Source organism: Hemitrygon akajei, chromosome 6 (genome assembly GCF_048418815.1).
Source record: "Hemitrygon akajei chromosome 6, sHemAka1.3, whole genome shotgun sequence".
Lineage (NCBI taxonomy): Eukaryota > Metazoa > Chordata > Chondrichthyes > Myliobatiformes > Dasyatidae > Hemitrygon > Hemitrygon akajei.
Genome location: NC_133129.1, coordinates 25,564,115 through 25,585,993, shown reverse-complemented (window position 1 = coordinate 25,585,993; position 21,879 = coordinate 25,564,115). Strand labels below are relative to the sequence as shown.

The 21,879-nt window shown below is 41.2% G+C and overlaps 1 protein-coding gene across 2 annotated transcripts in view; it reads right to left on the bottom strand.

Annotated features, from left to right (window-relative positions):
• Positions 1-21,879, bottom strand: part of galnt7 (UDP-N-acetyl-alpha-D-galactosamine: polypeptide N-acetylgalactosaminyltransferase 7) — a 126,191-nt gene that overhangs the window by 65,133 nt on the left and 39,179 nt on the right. For both annotated transcript variants that reach the window (XM_073048003.1, XM_073048002.1), the window contains exon 2: positions 13,551-14,002. In XM_073048003.1, the coding sequence (XP_072904104.1) occupies positions 13,551-14,002 (452 nt within the window). The remainder of the gene's footprint in view (positions 1-13,550; positions 14,003-21,879) is intronic.

Here is a 21,879-nt window from a genome sequence, read left to right as displayed (position 1 = left end):
GCATGATTCTCGGCATTCATTTTTCTTTAAATTTAGATCCTTGAACTCTGGAATGCTGACATTTTGTTTTACACTAAACTTAATGGCCTTTATGATTCATAGATTTTGACTTACAAAACATTCCATTTGTTAGTCAAGGAATATTAGGAACTGAGCACAACCCTGCTGTTCCAGGTATACAGTCAGTGGCCACTTTATTAGGAACCTACTGTACCAAATAGTCACTGAGTGTATGCTTATGCTCTTCTGCTGCTGCAGCAGCCCATTCACTTCAAATTTCAATCAGTTGTGCATTCAGAGATGCTCTTCTGCACACCACTGTTGTAACGTGTGGTTATATGTATTTGAGTTGCAGTCACCTTTGTCAGCTTGAACCAGTTAGGTCCTTCTCCTCTGGCTTCTCTCTGAATCTCTTGAGCATATCTGCATACTTTTATGCATTGAGTTGTTGCCACTTGATTGGCTGATTAAATAAGATAAGACACAGGAGCAGAATTAGGCCATTCTGCCCATCGAGTCTATTCCACCATTCCATCATGGCTGATCCTAGATCCCATTCAACCCCATACACTTGCCTTCTCACCATATCCTTTGATACCCTGACTGATCAGGAAACTATCAACTTTTGCCGTAAATATACCCACAGACTTGGCCTCCACTGCAGTCTGTGGCAGAGCATTCCACAAATTCATTACTCTTTGGCTAAACAAATCCCTCTTTACCTCTGTTCTAAAAGGTCGCTCCTCAATTTTGAGGCTGTGCCCTCTAGTTCTGGATACCCCAACCATAGGAAATATCCTTGTCATATCCATCCTATCTAGTCATTTCAACTTTCAATAGATTTCAATGAGATTCACACACTTTCTTCTAAATTCCAGTTAGTACAGGACCAAAGCTGCCAAACACTCCTCATATGCTAACCCCATTACTCCCGGAATCAACCCTGCAAACCTCATCCGGACTCTCTCCAATGACACACATCCTTTCTGAGATTTCGGGCCCCAAACTGTTCACAATACTCCAAATGAAACCTGACTAGTGTCTTATAAAGGCTCAGCATTATCTCCTTGCTTTTATATTCTACTCCCCTTGAAATAAATGCCAACATTGCACTGGTCTTATTTGCCACAGATTCAACCTGTAAATTAACCTTCTGGGAGTGTTGCACGGGGACTCAAGTCCTTTTGCACCTTTGATGTTTGAACGTTCTCCCCATTTAGATAATAGTCTGCAACATTGTCCCTTTTACCAAAATGCATTTTCATACATTTCCCAACACTGCATGCCATCTGCCACTTTTTTTGCCCACTTTTATCCTCATTAATAAAAATCTACCTTCCCTGAAATGATCTGTGTAAATCTCTTTTGCAAGCAACTTCCATGCTGTTATACTCAATGTCTCTGTTTATAAAGCCCAGTGTTAAACTCTGGTTAGCACTACCAAAAAGGGAAAGGATCATTTATAGCATTCTAGCCCTGGTGGGAATATTATATGTCCCATGTTATATATACATTTTACTCCAATGCTGCAAGTGCAATGTGTCCAGGGATACCTACAGGAAGTAGTAACAATCTGGTATAAACTGTTTACTGCTACCCTATTGATATTTTGATGTTGTAGCAGTAAAACTTCAATCAATGACCTGTGTAGTGAATTACAGCATGGAAGTACAACTATTTAACAATACTAACAAGAAAAGCCCACAATGAACAAACCTTACTACCTTAGTGAATGTATCCAGACACCTTGCCAACTGAGGGCCAAAGAACAGTACAGCACAGGAACAGGCTCTTCAGCCTACAATATCTATGTCAAACACAATGCCAAATTAAACTAAATCGCTTAAGAAAGAAATAAAACTAAACCGCATTGTTCAAACTTGCCTAGCAAATGAGAGTGTAGTATATAATGACCCCTTTCAGAGCCCTCTAATGCCTCTCCAGCTGGGAGTGATATACCGGTATTAACAAACTGAAAATGAAATTTGCTGAGAACTTGTGAAACACTAAAAATGTGACTGAGTCAAATGCTTTTCTTTCTAAAGTTAATACAAAAATCACCCTAGTTCGTACATGTAATTTCATTAACTTAAATGGATACAAAGCCAGGGAAAGACTGTCCCAGTGAGGGATGGCAGAGTCGAGAGAGTTGAGTGGTTTCCTGTACTCTCAAGTCTGTAATATAGTCAAAATTGGTTACATTTTCCATTAGTTAGCTTTATTAGTTGTGTGGACGCTACAACATGCAGGGAAATGTGCCGCTTGCATCAATGACCAACGGAGTTGGAGGATGTGCTGGGGGCAGCTTGCTAGTGTAGCCATGCTTCCACTGACAACATAGCATGCCCACAACATACTAATCCTAAACAGTATGTCTTTGGGATGGGAGAGGAAGCCCAAGTGGTCACAGGATGAACGTAGAAAATCCTTATAGTCTGTGGCAGAAACTGAACCCTATTCGCTGCCACTAATTGTGGCAATAACCACTTTGCTCCTGCACTGCACTCATTAGAATTAGCTTCAAGATAACTGCACAACGGTGAATACAAGGGAATCTGCAGATGCTGGAAAAGCAGAAACATTGACTGTTTATTCTTCTCCGTGGACCTGCGGAATTCCTCCAGCATTTTGTGTGTGCCGATTGAACAAATTATAATCAAAGATTGTCGTGCAATTTCTTAACTCAATCCTTGAGATAATAAAATTAGAAATATGCACAATAATCCAGCAGACACCGTACTCTTTGACTCGTAATTTAGCGCGTCAGAGCATGATTATCTGACTGCAGCCTGACAGGACCCAGACCTGACCATATGTTGCATTTAGATCAGACTGGGTCCGGATTGGCTTTTGTTGTATTTGATTTAACGTTATAGCCAAGCAAGCACCTACAGAGAACTGTAACAGTCATTATTTGTGCAACATTTGCAGTGACAAGTCATTTTTAAGCAGCTTTTCTTGAACAAATGCATTGTAGAATTTATAACTCCATTTAATGGATGCTATTTCAGCTCGGGGTGTTGGAGTTCCAAATTCAATTTGTACGTTCTCCCCATGACCTCGTGGGTTTCCTCTGGGTGCTCCGGTTTCCACCACAATCCAAAGATGTACTAGTTGGCAACTGAATTGATCATTGTAAATTGTCCCGTGATTAGGCCAGACTTAAATCAGAGATTGTTGGCAGCATGGTTCAAAGGGCTATTTTCAAGTCAAGTCAAATCAACTTTTTGTCATTTCGACCATAACTGCTGGTACAGTGCATAGTAGAAATGAGACAACGTTTTTCAGGACCATGGTTTACATGACACAGTACAAAAAAACTAGACTGAACTACGTAATTGAAAAAAAAATACAGAAAGCTATACTACAGACCTACACTGGACTGCATAAAGTGCACAAAAACAGTGCAGACATTACGATAAATAATAAACAGGACAGTAGGGCAAGGTGTCAGTCCAGGCTTCGGGTATTGAGGAGTCTGATAGTTTGGGGGAAGAAACTGTTACATAGTCTGGTCGTAAGAGCCCGAATGCTTCAGAGCCTTTTCCCAGATGGCAGGAGGGAGAAGAGATTGTATGAGGGGTGCATGGGGTCCTTCATAATGCTGTTTCCTTTGCGGATGCAGCGTGTAGTGTAATTGTCCATGATGGCCCGATGATCTTCTCAGCTGACCTCACTATCCGCTGCAGGGTCTTGCGATCTGAGATGGTGCAATTTCCGAACCAGGCAGTGACGCAGTTGCTCAGGACGCTCTCAATACAACCCCTGTAGAATGTGATGAGCATGGGGGGTGGGAGATGGACTTTCCTCAGCCTTTGCAAAAAGTATTTTGTGCTGTATGTTGATATGTTAACAATGTACTGGTTAGTATGTTAATTGGTCATTGCAAATTGCCCTGTGATTAGGCTAGTGTTAAATAGGTGGGTTGTTGGGGTGGTGCAGCTCATTTGGCCAGAAGGGCTCTTCGCCACTGTATCTCTAAAACAAAATAGACAATTTTAAGTGGTTACCTGGAATGCTTCAATGTACCAAAAGAGGGCACCAGTGAATAAGTAACAGCTGTGCATCAAGTTCTGGGCCTGCTTAACAATTTTCAGAAATAATAGGGATGGAAATTGGTATACTGGCATGGGTTACAAAGGTTATGATAGATTGGAAATAAATAGGTCATTTTCAGATGGAAAGGCTCTGACTAGTGGGGTGGCATGGGATAATCACCACTGAGGACCAACTATAGTTATAACCTCAATGGGGAGACAAAGTACAGTACAGTAAAAGCTTTCTTTGTTCAGCACTTTACAACCGTGCGCTAGTCAACCAACTAGGCTGATTGTCAAGGCAGCTCTGAGGGAGCAGCTAGGCCAACACGAGGGCAGGTTTGAAAAAAAAATGCTCAGGCTGATTCTTGATGAAGGAGCATACTAGATTAAAAGCTCCTTTCCCATCAGGTAAGGAATGTGACAGAGATCACAGCGTTGTACCACATTTTCTAGTGATATAAAGGTGGAGCTAGTTTGGGTTGTGCGGACGAAGTCAGGGATGATATGGACAGATGAAGTGAACGGTAAGCAAACTACAATATGGCAAAATCTGAGGCCATCCAATTTGGTAGGATAAATAAAGTGATTTTTTTTGTAAATGTTGAGAGAAAGAAAGGTGTTGGAATTTAGAGGAACCTGATTGTTTCATGTCATGAATCAATAGAAGTTAAGTATAAATCAGGAAGGCAAATGGTATGTTAATCATTATGTGAGAATTTGAGTGAATGAGTAAAGGGATTTCTTAAATTTACAAAGAATTTTGAAATACAATGCATGACTGCTTACCCTACTTAAGAAAAGAGATTCTTTTGATAGAGGGAGTGCAAATGTTTACCAGGTTGGTTCCTAAGATACGTATAGAGGGATGGGGGTGGGGCAGGAATGGGAACTGCTCCATAAGAGAGTTAACAGGTTAGATAAATTCAGTAAGCAGTGACCTCATTGCAAAAATCAGAACCCTTAAAGGATTTGGTAAGTTAGATGCAGGGATGATATTTTTCTCTAATGGGGTATCTAGGTCAGCTTCAAAATAGCAGTTAGCCATTTAAGAATGGGTGAAGTAATTTTTCATGCAATGCCATTATAAGAAAATGAACGGAAAGCATTTCACTACAAAATGTGCAACTCTAATCTAGAGCAAAAGTCTATTACAAACCACAAATACTGAATGGATGTTGAGGCGTTTAAGTTGAAAGCATGTTTCCACAGCTCACTCATTTTCTTAACTACACCCACTGACATGGTTTGTATAATAAAACATCATGGCTTGCAAAACTTTTTAAAATTAATTTTTTCAGGATTATGGCACACCAGTAGTTACAGGCCTACAGTCAGAAGCAACCAGCTATCACCAGATGAAGCTAATGTTGAATCCAATTTACTACCTCATCCTGAATGCCAAGCAACTGAATTGTCTTCATTAGCCTCTCCTATGGGACTTTGTCAAATCCTTGCTGGAAGGTCCATGTAGACAAGGGTCTACTGCCTTTCCTTCATCAATGTTCCTGGTAACCTCTTCAAAAAAAAATTCTAAGATCACTATTTTGTGTGACATGCAAACTTATGAGACGTTGTTTCCCTCATCCAAATCAATAATTCATGTTGTGAATACCTACAGCTTGGCCACTGATACATGCAGGATCCCATTACTTACTGCCCGCCACCCTGACAAAGACCCAGTTCTTTAAAGAAGGTGAAAGAAAACAGAACTACAGTGCCTAACGTCACCAGTACAAGAAATACTAGGGTCTTATAATATGTTAAAGAATGTGAGAACCGGACATTCAGAAATATGGATCTTGTGATTTGAATTTCCTGCACTAAATCCATCCACCCCTCAACCTCCTTTAAATTCTACAGTGCTTTCATCAGTCTCTTAAGAACTACTTTTGGATCAGAGTTTTCTTTTGTCTGACTGCCGCGAGTGAAATCCCAAAATTGTTTTTCTCCGTGTTGAAGGTGCCACATTAACGGTAAATAATGACTTACTGTAACTTGATCATTAGATACAGATTTATTTGGGGAAGGAAATGTTACAATGGCAGTCTTGCAGCAGTTGACTATAAAACAGCACAATTCTGAGGTCAAGTGTTCATCCAACTGGAGGATGAAATAAACTGGTAGAGGCCGCAATGGCACTGGGCCAAAAGCTTCCTGCAAAGAAAATCACAAGCAAGTCCCTTGCAGTGATCTCATGTTGATGCTTAGCGCACTTATCACTGGTAATCTACAAGGACATTAAAAAAGTTATGGTGTGTATAGTTTTTGCTGGACAGCAATGTTGAAAATTCGCCATCTAGGCTTTGGAATCTCTCCATTACCATGTCCAACGAATACATTTTATTATGCAGCATTCAACTCCCACTTAGAATCGTAAGTGGTGGAGAGCATACAACTGTCAGGATCAAATCATGGGGACAGAATAAATGTATTAAAATAAACACGTCACAGCTGCTGCCAGGAGAGGAAACACTGAACTCAAGGAACTTGTGCAAATAGTTACAGATAAACTCTATAATACGGGCCTGGCACACTTAAGCACTTCATGAACACACCATTAACCACATACAAGAACTTAAAGTTGTAATGCATGATATTTTCAAATTCCGCAAACCACCAAACTCCTGCGGTGTTTCCTGAAATTACACTTTGCTCCTAATCATTTGTCCTCTTTGCAATTGCCTAGCCTTGGTGAGACTGTAGCAGGAATATGGAATAGGGGATCTGGTCTCCTTACAAGATCACGAGATAGGATAAAGTAGAGAATTAGGCCATTTGGCCCATTGAGTCTGTTCCACCGTTATATCAAGGCTGATTTATTATCCCTCTCAATCTCATTCTCCTGCCTTCGCCCAATCATCTTTGATGCCCTTACTAATCAAGGAACTATCAGCCTCCACTTTAAATATACCCAGTGACTTGGCCTCCACAGATGTCTATGGCAATGAATTCCACAGATTTATCACTGGGTGATATTAACGCATGTTAGGGAAATAAGGGCATAGGAGTTAGCATAACACTTTACTACACCAATGATCAGGGGGTTCAGTTCCTGCTGCTTTCTGCAGGTTTATATGTACTGTGTGATTGCGTAGGTTTCCTCTAGTCAGAGGTCAGCAACCTTTTTGCCTCTGTGGGTCGGATCGTGTATTAATGAGCGAACGGTGGGCCAGATAAATGCCATTAAAAAACTGAAATATGGGAATTATCCATTCAAATACATCTAGTTATGTTTTGCCTCAAATTAATGAATAACGCATGCTAAAAAATCACTTGTGCTTAAGGTTGCCTACCCCTGCTCTAGATGCTCCGGTTTCCTCCTGCTTTCCAAAGATGTACAGTTCAGGGTTTGTATGTTGTGGGCATGCTAGGTGAATATCTTGCATAAGCTTTCAGAAGGAGGTGGTAAAAGCAGATATAGTTACACTGTTTAAAAGGTACACTTAGATCAGAATAGCAGAGTGTTAAGGGGCCTATTGCAGACAAATGGGATTAATGAAGATAGGCATGGCGGTGTCAGCTGGGGCTCATTTCTGCACTGTACGTCTCTGTGATTCTGTGAGATCCAATCTTCATTGCGCTGCCCATCTTAACAACTCATCAGTACTGTTCTGAAACCAAAGGTTAACCTTCTCAATATCAGTAACATAACCAAATTTTAGGTGATCGTTGAACTTGCTAATCATCTCCCAATTCACATCCAGATCATTACTGTACAACAGCAAGGACCTCAGTCTCCACTCATTATAGTACATCACCAGAGATAGGCTTCCACGTGAGAAATGCCCAAAATCATCACCTTCAGCCTCCTGCCAACAAGACAATTTTAAATCCAATTTAAATCCGAATGACCCCCTTTCCAATGGCCTTGTCTCCTTATGTGGGATTGTACTGAAGTTCCTATCGACTACAATGACCATGACTGGGCAGCCATCGATCCCAGGGGATCATGGGTTTGCGCCTCTGGTGGAATGTGTCCTCTCCAGGACGCAAGACTGAGCAGGAAGATTTGAAGAACCGGCTGTTGCCCATGCAGCAGGTTCCCCCCTCTCCCTCTCTGATCTAGTCTAAGGGAAGGGCAAGCGCCAATACAGCTTGGCACCAGCGTTGTCAGAGGTTGCCAGAGTAAAGTTGTAAACAACATCAAACTAGCTTAGGGACCCCGGCTCTGGATTTCGTCCTCTGGGTTTACTCCCGAAGCCTCTCCCATGGGCGGGTATGGCCGCAAGGCAGATTTGGTTTAGAAATCAGAGTTTTCCTTCTACTAGGCGGGCTACCATCCAAGGCTGACAAGCCCACCTGCCCAACCACGACCAAGTCTTTATTAACATACTAATTACCTTTTTTGAAAAATTCAATCCCATTAGTCGAACAGGATCTTCCATGGTCACTATCTCTGTATTAATCCCCCTCCTCTTTCAATTGGAGATTAACCGTGTCCATCAGAACTTCTAACAAACTTCTCCAGGTGTAATATTGAAAGCGCCATGATTGATTGCAGCATGGTTTTACAGCAATATGAATATGCAGCACCACAAAAAGCTGCAGAGAGAGTGGACTCCGTTCAATACTGTACAGGCATATGTGCCTTAAGAAAGCAGTATCATTTAAAGATTCTCACCATCCAAGCCATATCATCTCACAGCTACTACTGAGCATGAAGTACAGAAGCCTGAAAGTTCCACACCACCAGGTTCAAAAAAAAGCTACTTTAACCATTCTGTTCCTGAACCAAGCAGCACAACCACAATCACTGCAGTTTAGCAATACTATTACCACTTTGAATGGAAATTAGACTTAAATTCTTTGTTCTTTCCTGTAAAGCAGGGGTGTCAAACTCATTTTAGGTCACGGGCCGGATTGAGCAAAATGCAACTTCATGCGGGCCGGATCAGTCGGACGTGTGCGAACTCAGCTTTTGTTGCCTCCGTTTTTTCAGCCTGCTCTCATGTGTCTCAGTCTCTGCTATAACTACAAAGTGTTTCACTTTACAAATTCTGTTTCTTATGAAGAAGACTGCCGAATAAACACTAAAAACCCTGAAAACCTGGTACCTGAATAAACTCAGCATTAGCCATATCATACGCCATAGGCGCTTCGATTACTGGGGCCAGCTTTAATAGTAATTAGATATTATCTCGCGGGCCAAAGATAATTCCACCGTGGGCCGGATTTGGCCCGCGGGCCTTGAGTTTGACATATATGCTGTAAAGACTGAGCTTTTCATTGCATTTGTGCACACATGCACCTGTGCATATGATAGATTTTGAACTTTGAACTTTCGCTACATCCCGGCCAAGTAACTTGACTTATACTTGCTTTTCAAAGCCACTAACATGATAAAGGAAGCTCAGAACACCACTGGAGATGATAGACCTTCATTACTACCCTAAACACCAGCAGCATAATGGGCAGGAGGTAAAGCAGGTATCTCTGCTTAGAGGGGAAAAAATACAACAGAATTTTATGAAAAACTATACATAAACAGACGAAGAAACACCAATGGCAAAAAAAGAGACAATATGTAAACAAATACTGAGAACTTGAAAGTGAGTCTGTTGATCATAGATAGCAAAAGGGACCACGTTTGCCATTCTCTATTATCTGGAACCTCTTCTGCGCCCAGCAAAGATTTAAAAGCTTCTGTCAATCTCTTGTTTGGAATATATTACAGCAGGACCCAAGAATTTCTTCACAAATAATCCTGTTAAGACTTCTCGTCCTTCTTTCTTTTCATAGGTAATTTGTTCTAGAATTATCTCTCACTGAAGTTTTCAACAATACAGTGCCTATAAAAAGTACTCAACCCCCTTAGTTTTCATGTTTTATTATTTTACAACATTTAATCAGTGGATTTAATTTGGTTTTTTTGACACTAATCAACAAAAAAAACTTGTTTCAAAATGAAAGCAGATCTCTACAAAGTGATCTCCATTAATTACAAATATAAAACACAAAATAATTGATTGCTTAAGTATTCACCCCCTTCAAGTCAGTATTTAGTAGATGTACCTTTGGCAGCAATTACAGCCTTAAGTCTGCATGGATAGGTCTCTATCAGCTTTGCACATCTGGACACTGCAAATTTTCCCCATTCTCTGTCTCTGTCAGATTGCATGGGGATCATGCATGAACAGCTCTTTTCAAGTCCAGTCACAAATTCTCAATTGGATTGAGGTCTGGACTCTGACTTGGCCACTCCAGGACATTAACATTGCTGTTTTTAAGCCATTCCTGTGTAGCGTTGGCTTTATGTTTGGAGTCATTGTCTTGCTGGAAAACAAATCTTCCTCCAAATTGCAGTTTTCTTACATACTGCAGCAGTTTTCCGCCAGGATTTACCTGTATTTTGCTGCATTCATTTTACCCTCTACGTTCACAAGCTTTCAAGGGTCTGCTGCAGTGAAGCATCCCACAGCAATGTACATCTACCACCATATTTCATGGTAGGGATGGTGTGGTTTTGATGATGTTCGATGTTTGGCTTACACCAAAAAGTGTTTAGTCTGATGGCCAAAAAGCTGGATTTTGGTTTCATCAGACCATAGAACCTTCTTCCAGCTAAGTTCAGAGTCTCCCAAATGCCTTCTGGCAAACTCTAGCTGAGATTTTATGCCAGTTTTTATATCAATAGCTTCCTCTTTGCCACTCTCCGATAAAGCTTACCCTACTGAAGCACCCAGTTGTTGTCTCACAGTCTGAAGCACACAGTCTCTCCCGTCTCAGCCACTGAGGCTTCTAACTCCTCCAGGGTTTCCATAGGTCTCTTAGTGGCCTTCCTCACTAGTCCCCTTCTTGCATGGTCACTCAGGCAGATTTACAGCTGTGCTTTCCATTTCTTGATGATTGGTTTAACTGTACTCCAAGGGATATTCAGTGATTTAGAAACTTTCTTGTATCCATCTCCTGATTTGTGCTTTTCAATAACCTGCTTGAAGTATACTTTTGTTTTCATGGTGCTGTTTTTGCCAGGATACCGACTCACCAGCAGTTGGACCTTCCAGTTACAGGCATATTTTTTACAACAATCAATTGAAAATACCTTGACTGCACACAGGTCTCCAAAAACCGATTGCCATTTAAATAATTATGTGACTTCTAAAAACCAACTGGCTACACCAAGTGATGATCTGGTGTGTCACATTAAAGGGAGGATGAATACTTACTCAATCAATTATTTTGTTTCATGTTTATAATTAACTTAGATAACTTTAACACAAAAAAAGAATATTTTTCTATTGATCAGTGTCAAAAAAGCCAAATTAAATCTACCGTGATACAATGTTGTAAAACAATAAAACACGAAAACGGCCGGGGGAGGGGGTTCACCTAAAACTTGAAAGTATTCACTTATTTTTTATAGGCACTATAATAGACTTCTTCATAGTGAATACATTTGAAAAACATTCAACAAAACTTCCAGCTTCATGTACAGATTATCCTACACTTTAACTGCCTTTAATGTACTTATAAATGGTTGCATTATATTTAGTCTTGCCTGCTCATGTCAATTCATGCCTCTCTCTCCCTCCCCCCGGGTAAGAACAATAGACTTCATTCTTTAAAGAATTCTAGAGGGGCACGTGTGTCTTTAAATATGACAAATGGATAAATTAACTTAAAAAATTCTCCAACACTAGAAAATCTGCAGGTGCTGGAAATCCAAAGCCATACACACTAAATGCTAGAAGAACTCAGCAGGGCAGGCAGCATCTATGGAAAAGAGTAAGTAGTTGACGTTTCAGGCTGAGATCCTTCTTCAGGACTGGAAAGAAAGATGTCAGAGTAAGAAGGTGGGGGAGGGGAGAAGTGGCACAAGGTGCTAGGTGATACGTGGAACTAGGAGGGAGAAGGGGGTGGAATAAAGAGCTGGGCATTTGAGTGTTAAAAAATATCCTCCAGATATTGCGTATCTGAATAATTGTGTCTGAATCATCAGTTCTGACATACTAACTTCTCACATAGTAACATATTTAAAATGCTACCACTCCCTGTTAAGCAGGATGTGTTTGCTTTGTCGTTAGAACAAGTTTGATAACAAAACACAAAGCATTCTCAATTTTCATGTTACATGCATTTTGTCTTTTTTTACTGCCGGAACAGATAATAGTGCATATTGGCGGGAAAGATATCTATGCTTTAATTGCTTTTTTTAAAAATAAGTTGTGCGTATCGCATGACAACAGATGACCATTACTGCCTCACCATTTTCTACCAAAGTACAAAGTACATATACACTCGGTGGACATTTTATTAGATACCTCCTTTACCTTTTAAAAAAAAAGTGACCAATAAATGTATGTTTGTGGTCTTTGCTGCTGTGCCCATCCACTTTAAGGTTCAATGTGTTGTGTGTTCAGAGATTCTCTTCTGCACACCACTGTTGTAACACGTGGTTATTTCAATTACTGTTACCGTCCTGGCAGCCTGAACCAGGCATGCCTTTATCATCTGACCTTTCTCATTAAAAGCATTTACGTCCACAGAACTGCCACTCACCGAATGTCTTTTGTTTTTCACACCATTCTTTATAAACCAAAGAGACTGTTGTGCATGAAAAGCCCAGGAGATCAGCAGTTTCTAAGATATTCAAATCACCCCATCTGGTACCAACAATCATTCATTCCATGGTCAAAGTCACTTGGATCACACTTCTTCCCCATTCTGGTGTTTGGTCTGTATAACAACTGAACCTCTTGACTATGCCTGCATGCTTTTTATGCAATGAGTTGCTGCCACATCATTAGCTGATTAGATAGCTGCATTAATGACCAGGTGTACAGGTGCACCTAATAAAGAGTCCACAGACTATACGTCAGCATATGCTACCCTAAGATTCATTTTCTTGTAGGCATTCACAGAAAATACAAAGAAACACAATCAAATCATGAAAAACTACAAAGATGGACAACAACGAACCTGAAAAAACAACAGATTTTGCAAATAGAAAAAGAAAGCCAAAATGAAAATAAGTAATAAATAATATTGAGAAGATGAGTTGTAGAGTCCTTGAAAGTGAGTCCATAGGATGTGTGGAATCAGTGTTTGAGTGAGTGAAGTTATCCAGTCTGGTTCAGGAGCCTGATGATTGAGGGGTAATAACTGTTTCTGAACTTGGAGGTGTGGGACCAAAGGATCCTATACCTCATTGCTGATAACAGTAGTGAGAAGAGAGAATGGCCTGGATAGTGGAGGTAGAAACATGGTCCTTGATAATGGATATTGCCTTCCCAGGACAGCGCAGGAAATAGGATCAGACACAGGCTACTAGTGAGGTGAAGAAACAAAATGTAGATTGATTTTTTTAAAAAAAAGACAGGGTTAAAATGGCAAATTTGAAGGGAAAGGGCAGTATTTGAGGAGAGAGAATAATCAACAGTAAGAAATATGAAATGCAAGAAGAAATCTTGGGGTGAAAGAAAAATGCAACAGGAATGTGATTGTAGTAGAAAGACCTACAATTCAATGTATTAGCTGAATAATGCAATTTTACATCCATTTCACACTTACTCTTCATGTCTCAGATCATTGATCGTTCGATCCAGCGATATCTGATCACTGGCCACCATGTTGAAACCGAACTCCTTGATAGATGCCTGCACAGCATCTTTATATTCAGGACCCAACACTAGGGGCTTTGCTTCTTCTCCAGGGCCATTGATTATACCTGGCGGTTCTGGCTGTTTGGCCTCAAAGTTTCCCAGGACACCATTTCTCAACACTGGATCGGGGTAAGCAAACTTCTGTGGTTTGAATGTAACATACTGTTGCTGTATTGCATTCTGTTGGTTATTGTCAGCAGCACGCTGTTGTCGTGCATTTTTATTTTTCAATCGGATAGATTCTAGGTCCACTTCCACTCCTTCAACTTGAGGCCAAGGAACAACTGGCTGAAATCTGTTATTCAAAATAGGTCCATTATCAGCTATATTTGGCAGTTGCTTGTTGCCATCTCTTCCTGGCTAAAAAGGGAAACAGATAACAAAAGTGAGTAATCAGAATTTTCTAAAAACTAATATGAACAATGGTGTTGTAACCTTACACTCTGCCCCACTTGATAGATAGATAGATAGATAGATAGATACTTTATTCATCCCCATGGGGAAATTCAACTTTTTTCCAATGTCCCATACACTTGTTGTAGCAAAACTAATTACATACAATACTTAACTCAGTAAAAAAAAAAATATGATATGCATCTAAATCACCATCTCAAAAAGCATTAATAATAGCTTTAAAAAGTTCTTAAGTCCTGGCAGTAGAATTGTAAAGCCTAATGGCATTGGGGAGTATTGACCTCTTCATCCTGTCTGAGGAGCATTGCATCGATAGTAACCTGTCGCTGAAACTGCTTCTCTGTCTCTGGATGGTGCTATGTAGAGGATGTTCAGAGTTATCCATAATTGACCGTAGCCTACTCAGCGCCCTTCGCTCAGCTACCGATGTTAAACTCTCCAGTACTTTGCCCACGACAGAGCCCGCCTTCCTTACCAGCTTATTAAGACGTGAGGCGTCCCTCTTCTTAATGCTTCCTCCCCAACACGCCACCACAAAGAAGAGGGCGCTCTCCACAACTGACCTATAGAACATCTTCAGCATCTCACTACAGACATTGAATGACGCCAACCTTCTTAGGAAGTACATTCGACTCTGTGCCTTCCTGCACAAGGCATCTGTGTTGGCAGTCCAGTCTAGCTTCTCGTCTAACTGTACTCCCAGATACTTGTAGGTCTTAACCTGCTCCACACATTCTCCATTAATGATCACTGGCTCCATATGAGGCCTAGATCTCCTAAAGTCCACCACCATCTCCTTGGTCTTGGTGATATTGAGACGCAGGTAGTTTGAGTTGCACCATATCACAAAGTCCTGTATCAGTTTCCTATACTCCTCCTCCTGTCCATTCCTGACACACCCCACTATGGCCGTGTCATCAGCGAACTTCTGCACATGGCAGGACTCCGAGTTATATTGGAAGTCTGATGTGTACAGGGTGAACAGGACCGGAGAGTACTCTTGGCATTTGAACCTATGCTAATTGATTTCAGAGCCATTTCTATTTGCTTATCAGCTAGTTTTCTTTCTGAATTTTTCAGTCCAGAAGCTTAAGTCCATCTCTTAGCAATACTGAAGATATAACCAAATGGAAGCACTAACATGTGATGAGAAAGTACTGATTTAACCTGTACATACTGTAAACAGTATGCTAACGTTCAGCGATAATTTCCTTTTTTTAAAAAAATTGAGATACAGCGTGGAATAGGCCCTTCTGGCCCTTTGACCCACACTATCCAGCAATTCCCCTCTTCCCACCCCCCACAGATTTAATCCTAGCCTAATCATGGGAAAACTTACAGAAACAATTAACCTACCAACCAGTAGGTTTTTGGACTGTGGAAAGAAACTGGAGAAATCCCTTGTAGTCACAGGGAGAACATATAAACTCCTTAAAGGAAGCAGTGGGAATTACTCCTTGTTGCTGTTAGCGTAAAACGTTGTACACTACCATGCTGCCCCATGATCTGCCAAGACAAACTGTTTGGAGATCCTGATGAAGAGGGATGAAAGTCCTAAGGATTTCATTAAGTCTTTCCATTTAACACAAGGACAATGGAACTGAGTTTCAGAGTTGAATGCCAAGTTATGAATACAGTAAAATCTCCGATAATCTGACACCCTCATGACTTTGATTATACCACATTGTCCAAGGCACCAGTCACAAAGGTTCCTAGAATTATAACTGCAAATGGAACAGCATGTTGCCAAAACATTAAACGTTACCAAAGGAAATAACTTGTAAAATGTGTACCTGGAGTGGCTGATTGTGGGGTTTAGCTGTTTTCTGATCTTGGCAACCATTTGCAAACGTTTTGTCACCATATGAGGAGACATTTGAGGATCAGAGAACATCACAACCCAACCATTACCAAAGCAGTGGGAGAATAAGTGTCAGACTTAGCTACATACAATGCTGATAAAAAGTATTCACCCTCCCCTTTGCTGCTGGGGGTGGAGGGGGGAAATCATTGCCTTGCTACTACTTGTGCTGGGGGGGGGGGAGCTTTGGGGTTCTAACATTTAACTGTCATTCATTCTTTGGGGTACTCCTGTTTTCGTAGATGTTTGCGAAGAAAAAGAATTTCAAGGTGTATATTGTATACATTTCTGACATTAAATGTACCTTTTGAAATCTATTGATTTAATTTGGCTTTTTTGACACATCAACAGAAAAGCTCTTTCGTGTCTAAGTGAAAACAGACAGCTCTCTGCAAAAGTGATCTAAATTAATTACAAATATAAAAACACAAAGTAAATGATTGTTTAAACATTCGCCTCCTTTTATATGACTAAATCATCACTGTTTTTGGAAGTCACATAATTAAATGGAGATCGGTTTTTGGAGACCTGTGTGCAGTCAAGGTGTTTCAATTGATTGCAGTAAAATACATTTGTATGGAAAGGTCCAACTGTTGGTGAGTCAGTATCCTGGCAAAAACTACACCTTGAAGACAAAAGAACACTCCAAGCCACTCTACAAAATGGTTATTGAAAAGCACAAGTCAGGAGATGGATAAGAAAATTTCTAAGTCACTGAATGTGGAGAGATCGGTTTTCAAATTAACATGACAGAGTCTTTTTCTGTTAATTAGTGTTTTCAGGCTCCTGTACCTCCTTCCTGATGGCAGCAATGAGAAGAGGGCATATCCTGGGTGATGTGGGTCCTTAATGATGGATCCATTGACAAGGTAGGCAAACCAATGTCAATATCCTCTACAGAGTCTATATCCCCAGAGCTTCAGGCTCCTAGAAGTGAACATCACCAACAGCCTGTTCCAGCCACATAGATGCCACAGCCGAGAAAGTTCATCGGGACCCAAATTGGTAAATTAATTTGATTTTCATGAGTATAGAGGTACAGTGAAGATTTTTTTCTTAAAACCACAATCAAACCAGTACCAAAGATAACATGTCTTAATGACTAACACACAATGGCTCTGACATCTGCCATCATGAAGTGCTTTGAGAGGCTGGTCATGGCACGCATTCCAACTCCAGTCTCCCAGACAACCCCAGCCTACTTTAATGTGCCTACTGCCAAAACTGATCTAGGGTGGACACCATCTCACTGATCCGACACCCATCTTTGGAGCATTTTAGAGATTATTGTTTATTGCCTACAGCTCTGCCTTCAGTATTATAAATCCAAGGAAATTAATTTCCAAACTCCTGGAACTAGGACTCAACAACTCCCTTTGCAACTGGATCCTTAATTACTGACCAACAGATCACAATCAGTAAAGAAAAGCAGCAACAGCTATGATATGATTATTCTCAACACTGGTGCCAAACGATGCTGTGCCCTCAGACTCTTGCTCTACTCCCTATACACTCAGGACTGCCTGGCCAGATCCTGCTCTAACTCCATCTTCAGGTTGGCAGATGATGCCACCTGTCGTGGGCTGCATCTCAAATAACAATGAGCTGGAGTATAGGAAGGAGATATAGATCCTTGTCACATAGCGTTGTGACAATCCTTCCCTCAGTGTCATCAAAACAAGAGTTGGTAATTGACTTAAGAAAGGAGGGTGCCTGTTCTTGTTTGTATAAATTGTATTGAGATAAAATGGTTGAGGGCTTAAATTTCTAAGAGTGAACGTCGCCAACAATCTGTCCTGATTCAACCACGTTTGATGCCACAGCAAAGAAAATGTACGATGGCTCAGGGACTGTACTTGTTAGAGTTTAGAAGAATTGGGGTGGGGGGAGGTGGTATCTCATTGAAACATATTGATTATTGAAAAGCTTAGATTGAGTGCATGTTGAGAGGATGTTTCTATAGCGGGGGAGTCTAGGACCAGAGGGCACAGCCTCAGAATAGTAGGATCTCCATTTGGAACAGAGATAGAGGAATTTCTTCAGCCAGTGGGTGGTGAGTCTGTGGAACTTGTTTATCATTGAATATATTTAAAGTGGGAGTTGATAGGTTCTTGATTAGTAAGGGAGTCAAAGGCTACGGGGAGAAGACAGGAGAATGGGGTTGAGAGAAATAATAAATCAGTTATGATGGAATAGTGGCGCAGACTCAATGGGCTGAATAACCTAATTTTGCTCCTACGTTTTATGGTCTTAAAGCAGATGGGAGCCTCAGATTGACTTCCTCAGGAGGTGAAAAAAAATGTTCTGGCATGTCCCTTTTGACCTTCACTAATTTTTAGTGACACACCAGAGAAAGTATCCTATCCAGATGCATCTCTTCTTGGTATGGCAAAAAAATGTAGAGTTGAGAATACATCTCAACACAGCATCGAAAGCAGTCTCCTCTCTGTGAACCCTTTATTAAACTTCCTCCATGGCCAAAAAAAAGGAACTGACCCATGAGGAAACTTGTTAACACAATGCAGTGAGTATACACACACACACACACAGTCCAATCTGTTTACTGCAATGGAATTCTATTGTGCAAGACAGAGCAATGCCCAGCCTACAGGCAATTAGGCAAGGACAAAAAAGTAACATAACCTGTGGTAATTATTAAAATTTAGTAGAAATGACATGAAGTTTTTGGTAGGAAATCCTAACCAACCTGTTTTTGAACACCCTTCAGTCCTGATTGAACTTGCAGGCTTCTTTATGTATTCATTCACAGAAATTACAATTTTGTGTTTCATATTCTAACATAATGGCTACAAGGTGAAGGAAATTGAAAGGGCTGACAGAAAAACCAGGAAACCCAACGAGGAGGAATCCGTCGCCACTGCATGTCTTCCCTACATTTCCACGGTTTCCAGAAGGATTGCCAGGATTCTGAAGATATACTGGATTAATACCATCCACAAACTTGTAAGGAAGCTCAAATCACAGCTTATGCAGGTCAGAGATGACCTGGGACTCAGGACGACTGGCTTTTAAAGGATTCCAGACACGATGCACGCCGGAAACCCGCATCAAGGAGCACAGGAGGTGTATCCATTTGGGTTACCCAGAGAAAAAGGCAGTAGCAGATCATTACATTTGCAGTGGCCATAGGATTGACTTCTACAGCACAATGGGTGTCACACCAATGGGTTTTGGGCCATCTGGTGAAGGGAGTCATTGGAACTAGAGAAAAGGAATTTCAACAAAGATGAAGGTTTTGCTCTAGGAAAGAACTGGAATTTGATTGTAAACAAGGTGAGACAGTAGAAACCTGATTGGATGATGACTAACCAATCAGGATGGACAAACGACAGTGTATATATACCACTTAACTAGACCTGCCTAGGCTTCATCCCTGATTAAGGTGGCAGAATTTGTCATCAAAACGTTGGCTAAAATTGGTACCTGTTCATGTGCATTTTTCTAGTGCGCATGAGGGGTTTCTGATGTTTTTGTTTGACTGGGTTCCATGGCTGTATGTGGGGAAAATCAATCTCAGGATTGTATATTGTACACATACTTTGATAATAGATGTACTATGAATTTGAATCTTTGAAATGGGTCTTCATGGCATACATTGCCCATCTTAATTGCCCTGTTAAAGGTGGTGATGAGGCCTACATTTACAAATAGCTGCAACCCTATTCCACCCTCTAGTGGACTCGCAGTAGTCATGTTTGAAATTTCCACATTACAGGTATTGTAGAACAAGCACAAGATGGAGTCACGGAGCGGCCACTCTCCACTGAACATCGACGGCTCCTCGGTAGAGATCGTTAAGAGCACCAAATTTCTTGGTGTTCTCCTGGCGGAGAATCTCACCTGGTCCCTCAACACCAGCTCCATAGCAAAGAAAGCCCAGCAGCACCTCTACTTTCTGCGAAGACTGAGGGAAGTCCATCTCCCACCCCCCCCATCCTCACCACATTCTACAGAGGTTGTATTGAGAGCATCTTGAGCAGCTGCATCACTGCCTGGTTCGGAAATTGCACCATCTTGGATCACAAGACCCTGCAGCGGATAGTGAGGTCAGTTGAGAAGATCATCGGGGTCTCTCTTCCTGCCATTACAGACATTTACACCATACGCTACATCCGCAAAACAGTATTATGAAGGACTCCACACACCCCTCATACAAACTCTTCTCCCTCCTGCCATCTGGGAAAAGGCACCAAAGCATTCGGGCTCTCACGACCAGACTGTAACAGTTTCGTCCCCCAAGCTATCAGACCCCTCAATACCCAGAGTCTGGACTGACACCAACTTACTGCCCTCTACTGTGCCTATTGTCTTGTTTATTATTTATTGTAATGCCTGCACTGTTTTGTGCACTTTATGCTGTCCTGGGTAGGTCTGTAGTCTAGTGTAGTTTTTTTGTGTTATTTTACGCAGCTTAGTGTAGTTTTTGTATTGTTTCATGTAGCAGCATGGTCCTTGAAAAACGTTGTCTCGTGTTTACTGTACCAGCAGTTATGGTTGAAATGACTTGACTTGATTGACAGACAGGCAGATTCAAAGAGAATGCTCCATTGTCATAAGATTGATTAATTGATTCAAAGGCTATCATGAGGTGAACAAAAGTCCACGTGTACTGCATGATGCTACTCTCAGATTCAGATTCATTTATCAGACTGCATATTGAAATGAATCGTTGGTATTAACAACCAACAAAACCCAAGGCTGTGCCAGGTGCGGCCCAGAAGTGTTGCCACACATTCTGGTGCCAACAATGTATGCCCGCAATGTTTAGCAGAACAACATAAGCCACAACAACAGAACAAACACACAGACAGTTCTCTAACCTCAGGACACGCAGACATCAGGCACTTTCAACTTCCCTAGTGGACTTGCAGACTCAGGGCCTCGGCTTGCAAACTCATGACTTCAGTCTGCAAACTTTGGACTCTGATCTTCAGTATTGACCCAAGACTTGCTGAAGAGTGGACCCTGAACTTCAAACTCCAGATTTGCCAATGACGGGATCCTGATTTCCAGGCCTTGGAGTCTGGACTCACCGACTCGCTGAACTAGGGAGTCACCAGCTCATGTGCCACCTGCCCAGATGGACCTCCAATCCTAGGACCTGGGCGCATGCCCTTGGCCTTGCTGGTCTTTGTTCACTGTACTTGCTGGCCCAACATCTGTCCACGGACATCCTTTGCTGGCCTTTGAACATGGAAAGTGGAGAAGAGGCCAAAACTTATGCCTGACCTCTAATTTCCTCCATATCCCTGCACCTAAACCCTAATCTGACCCCCATGTCCTCTCTTTGTTCACAAAACCATCCCAACAAACCTAATAAACAACTAAGTCTGAGCCATGAACATTTACTGAGAGGAGGCAGTTGTGGAAAAGCCGGTGAAGACCTACCCTGTGATGGATAAGAGTTCAAAGTAAATTTGTAATCAAAAAGTACATATGTCATCATATACAACATCAAGATTCATTTTCTTGCAGGCACTCACAGTAAATACAAGAAACCAAATAGAATTAATGAAACAGAATAGAATCAATGAAAAGGCCACACCCAACAAGATGAACAAGCAACTAAAGTGCATGAAGCAACAAACTGTGCAAATACAAAAAGAAATAATAAATAAGGAATAAATAATCAAGAAAATGTGATGAAGAGTCCTTGAAAGTGAGCCCATAGGTTTTGGGAACAGTTCAGTGATGGAGCAAGTGAAGTTAAGCAAAGTTATCCTCTCTGGTTCAAGAGCCTGATGCTTGAGGGGAAATAACTACCATAGATTTCGCACTACAGAGCGCACCTGATTAAAAGCCGCTGGCTCTAATTTTAGAAAGAAAATCAATTTTGTACTTGTACAAGCCGCACCGGATTTTAGGCCGCAGGTGTCCCACGTTGTAATATGAGATATTTACACAGAAAGATATTACACGTGAGGATTTTTTAACTTTTAAT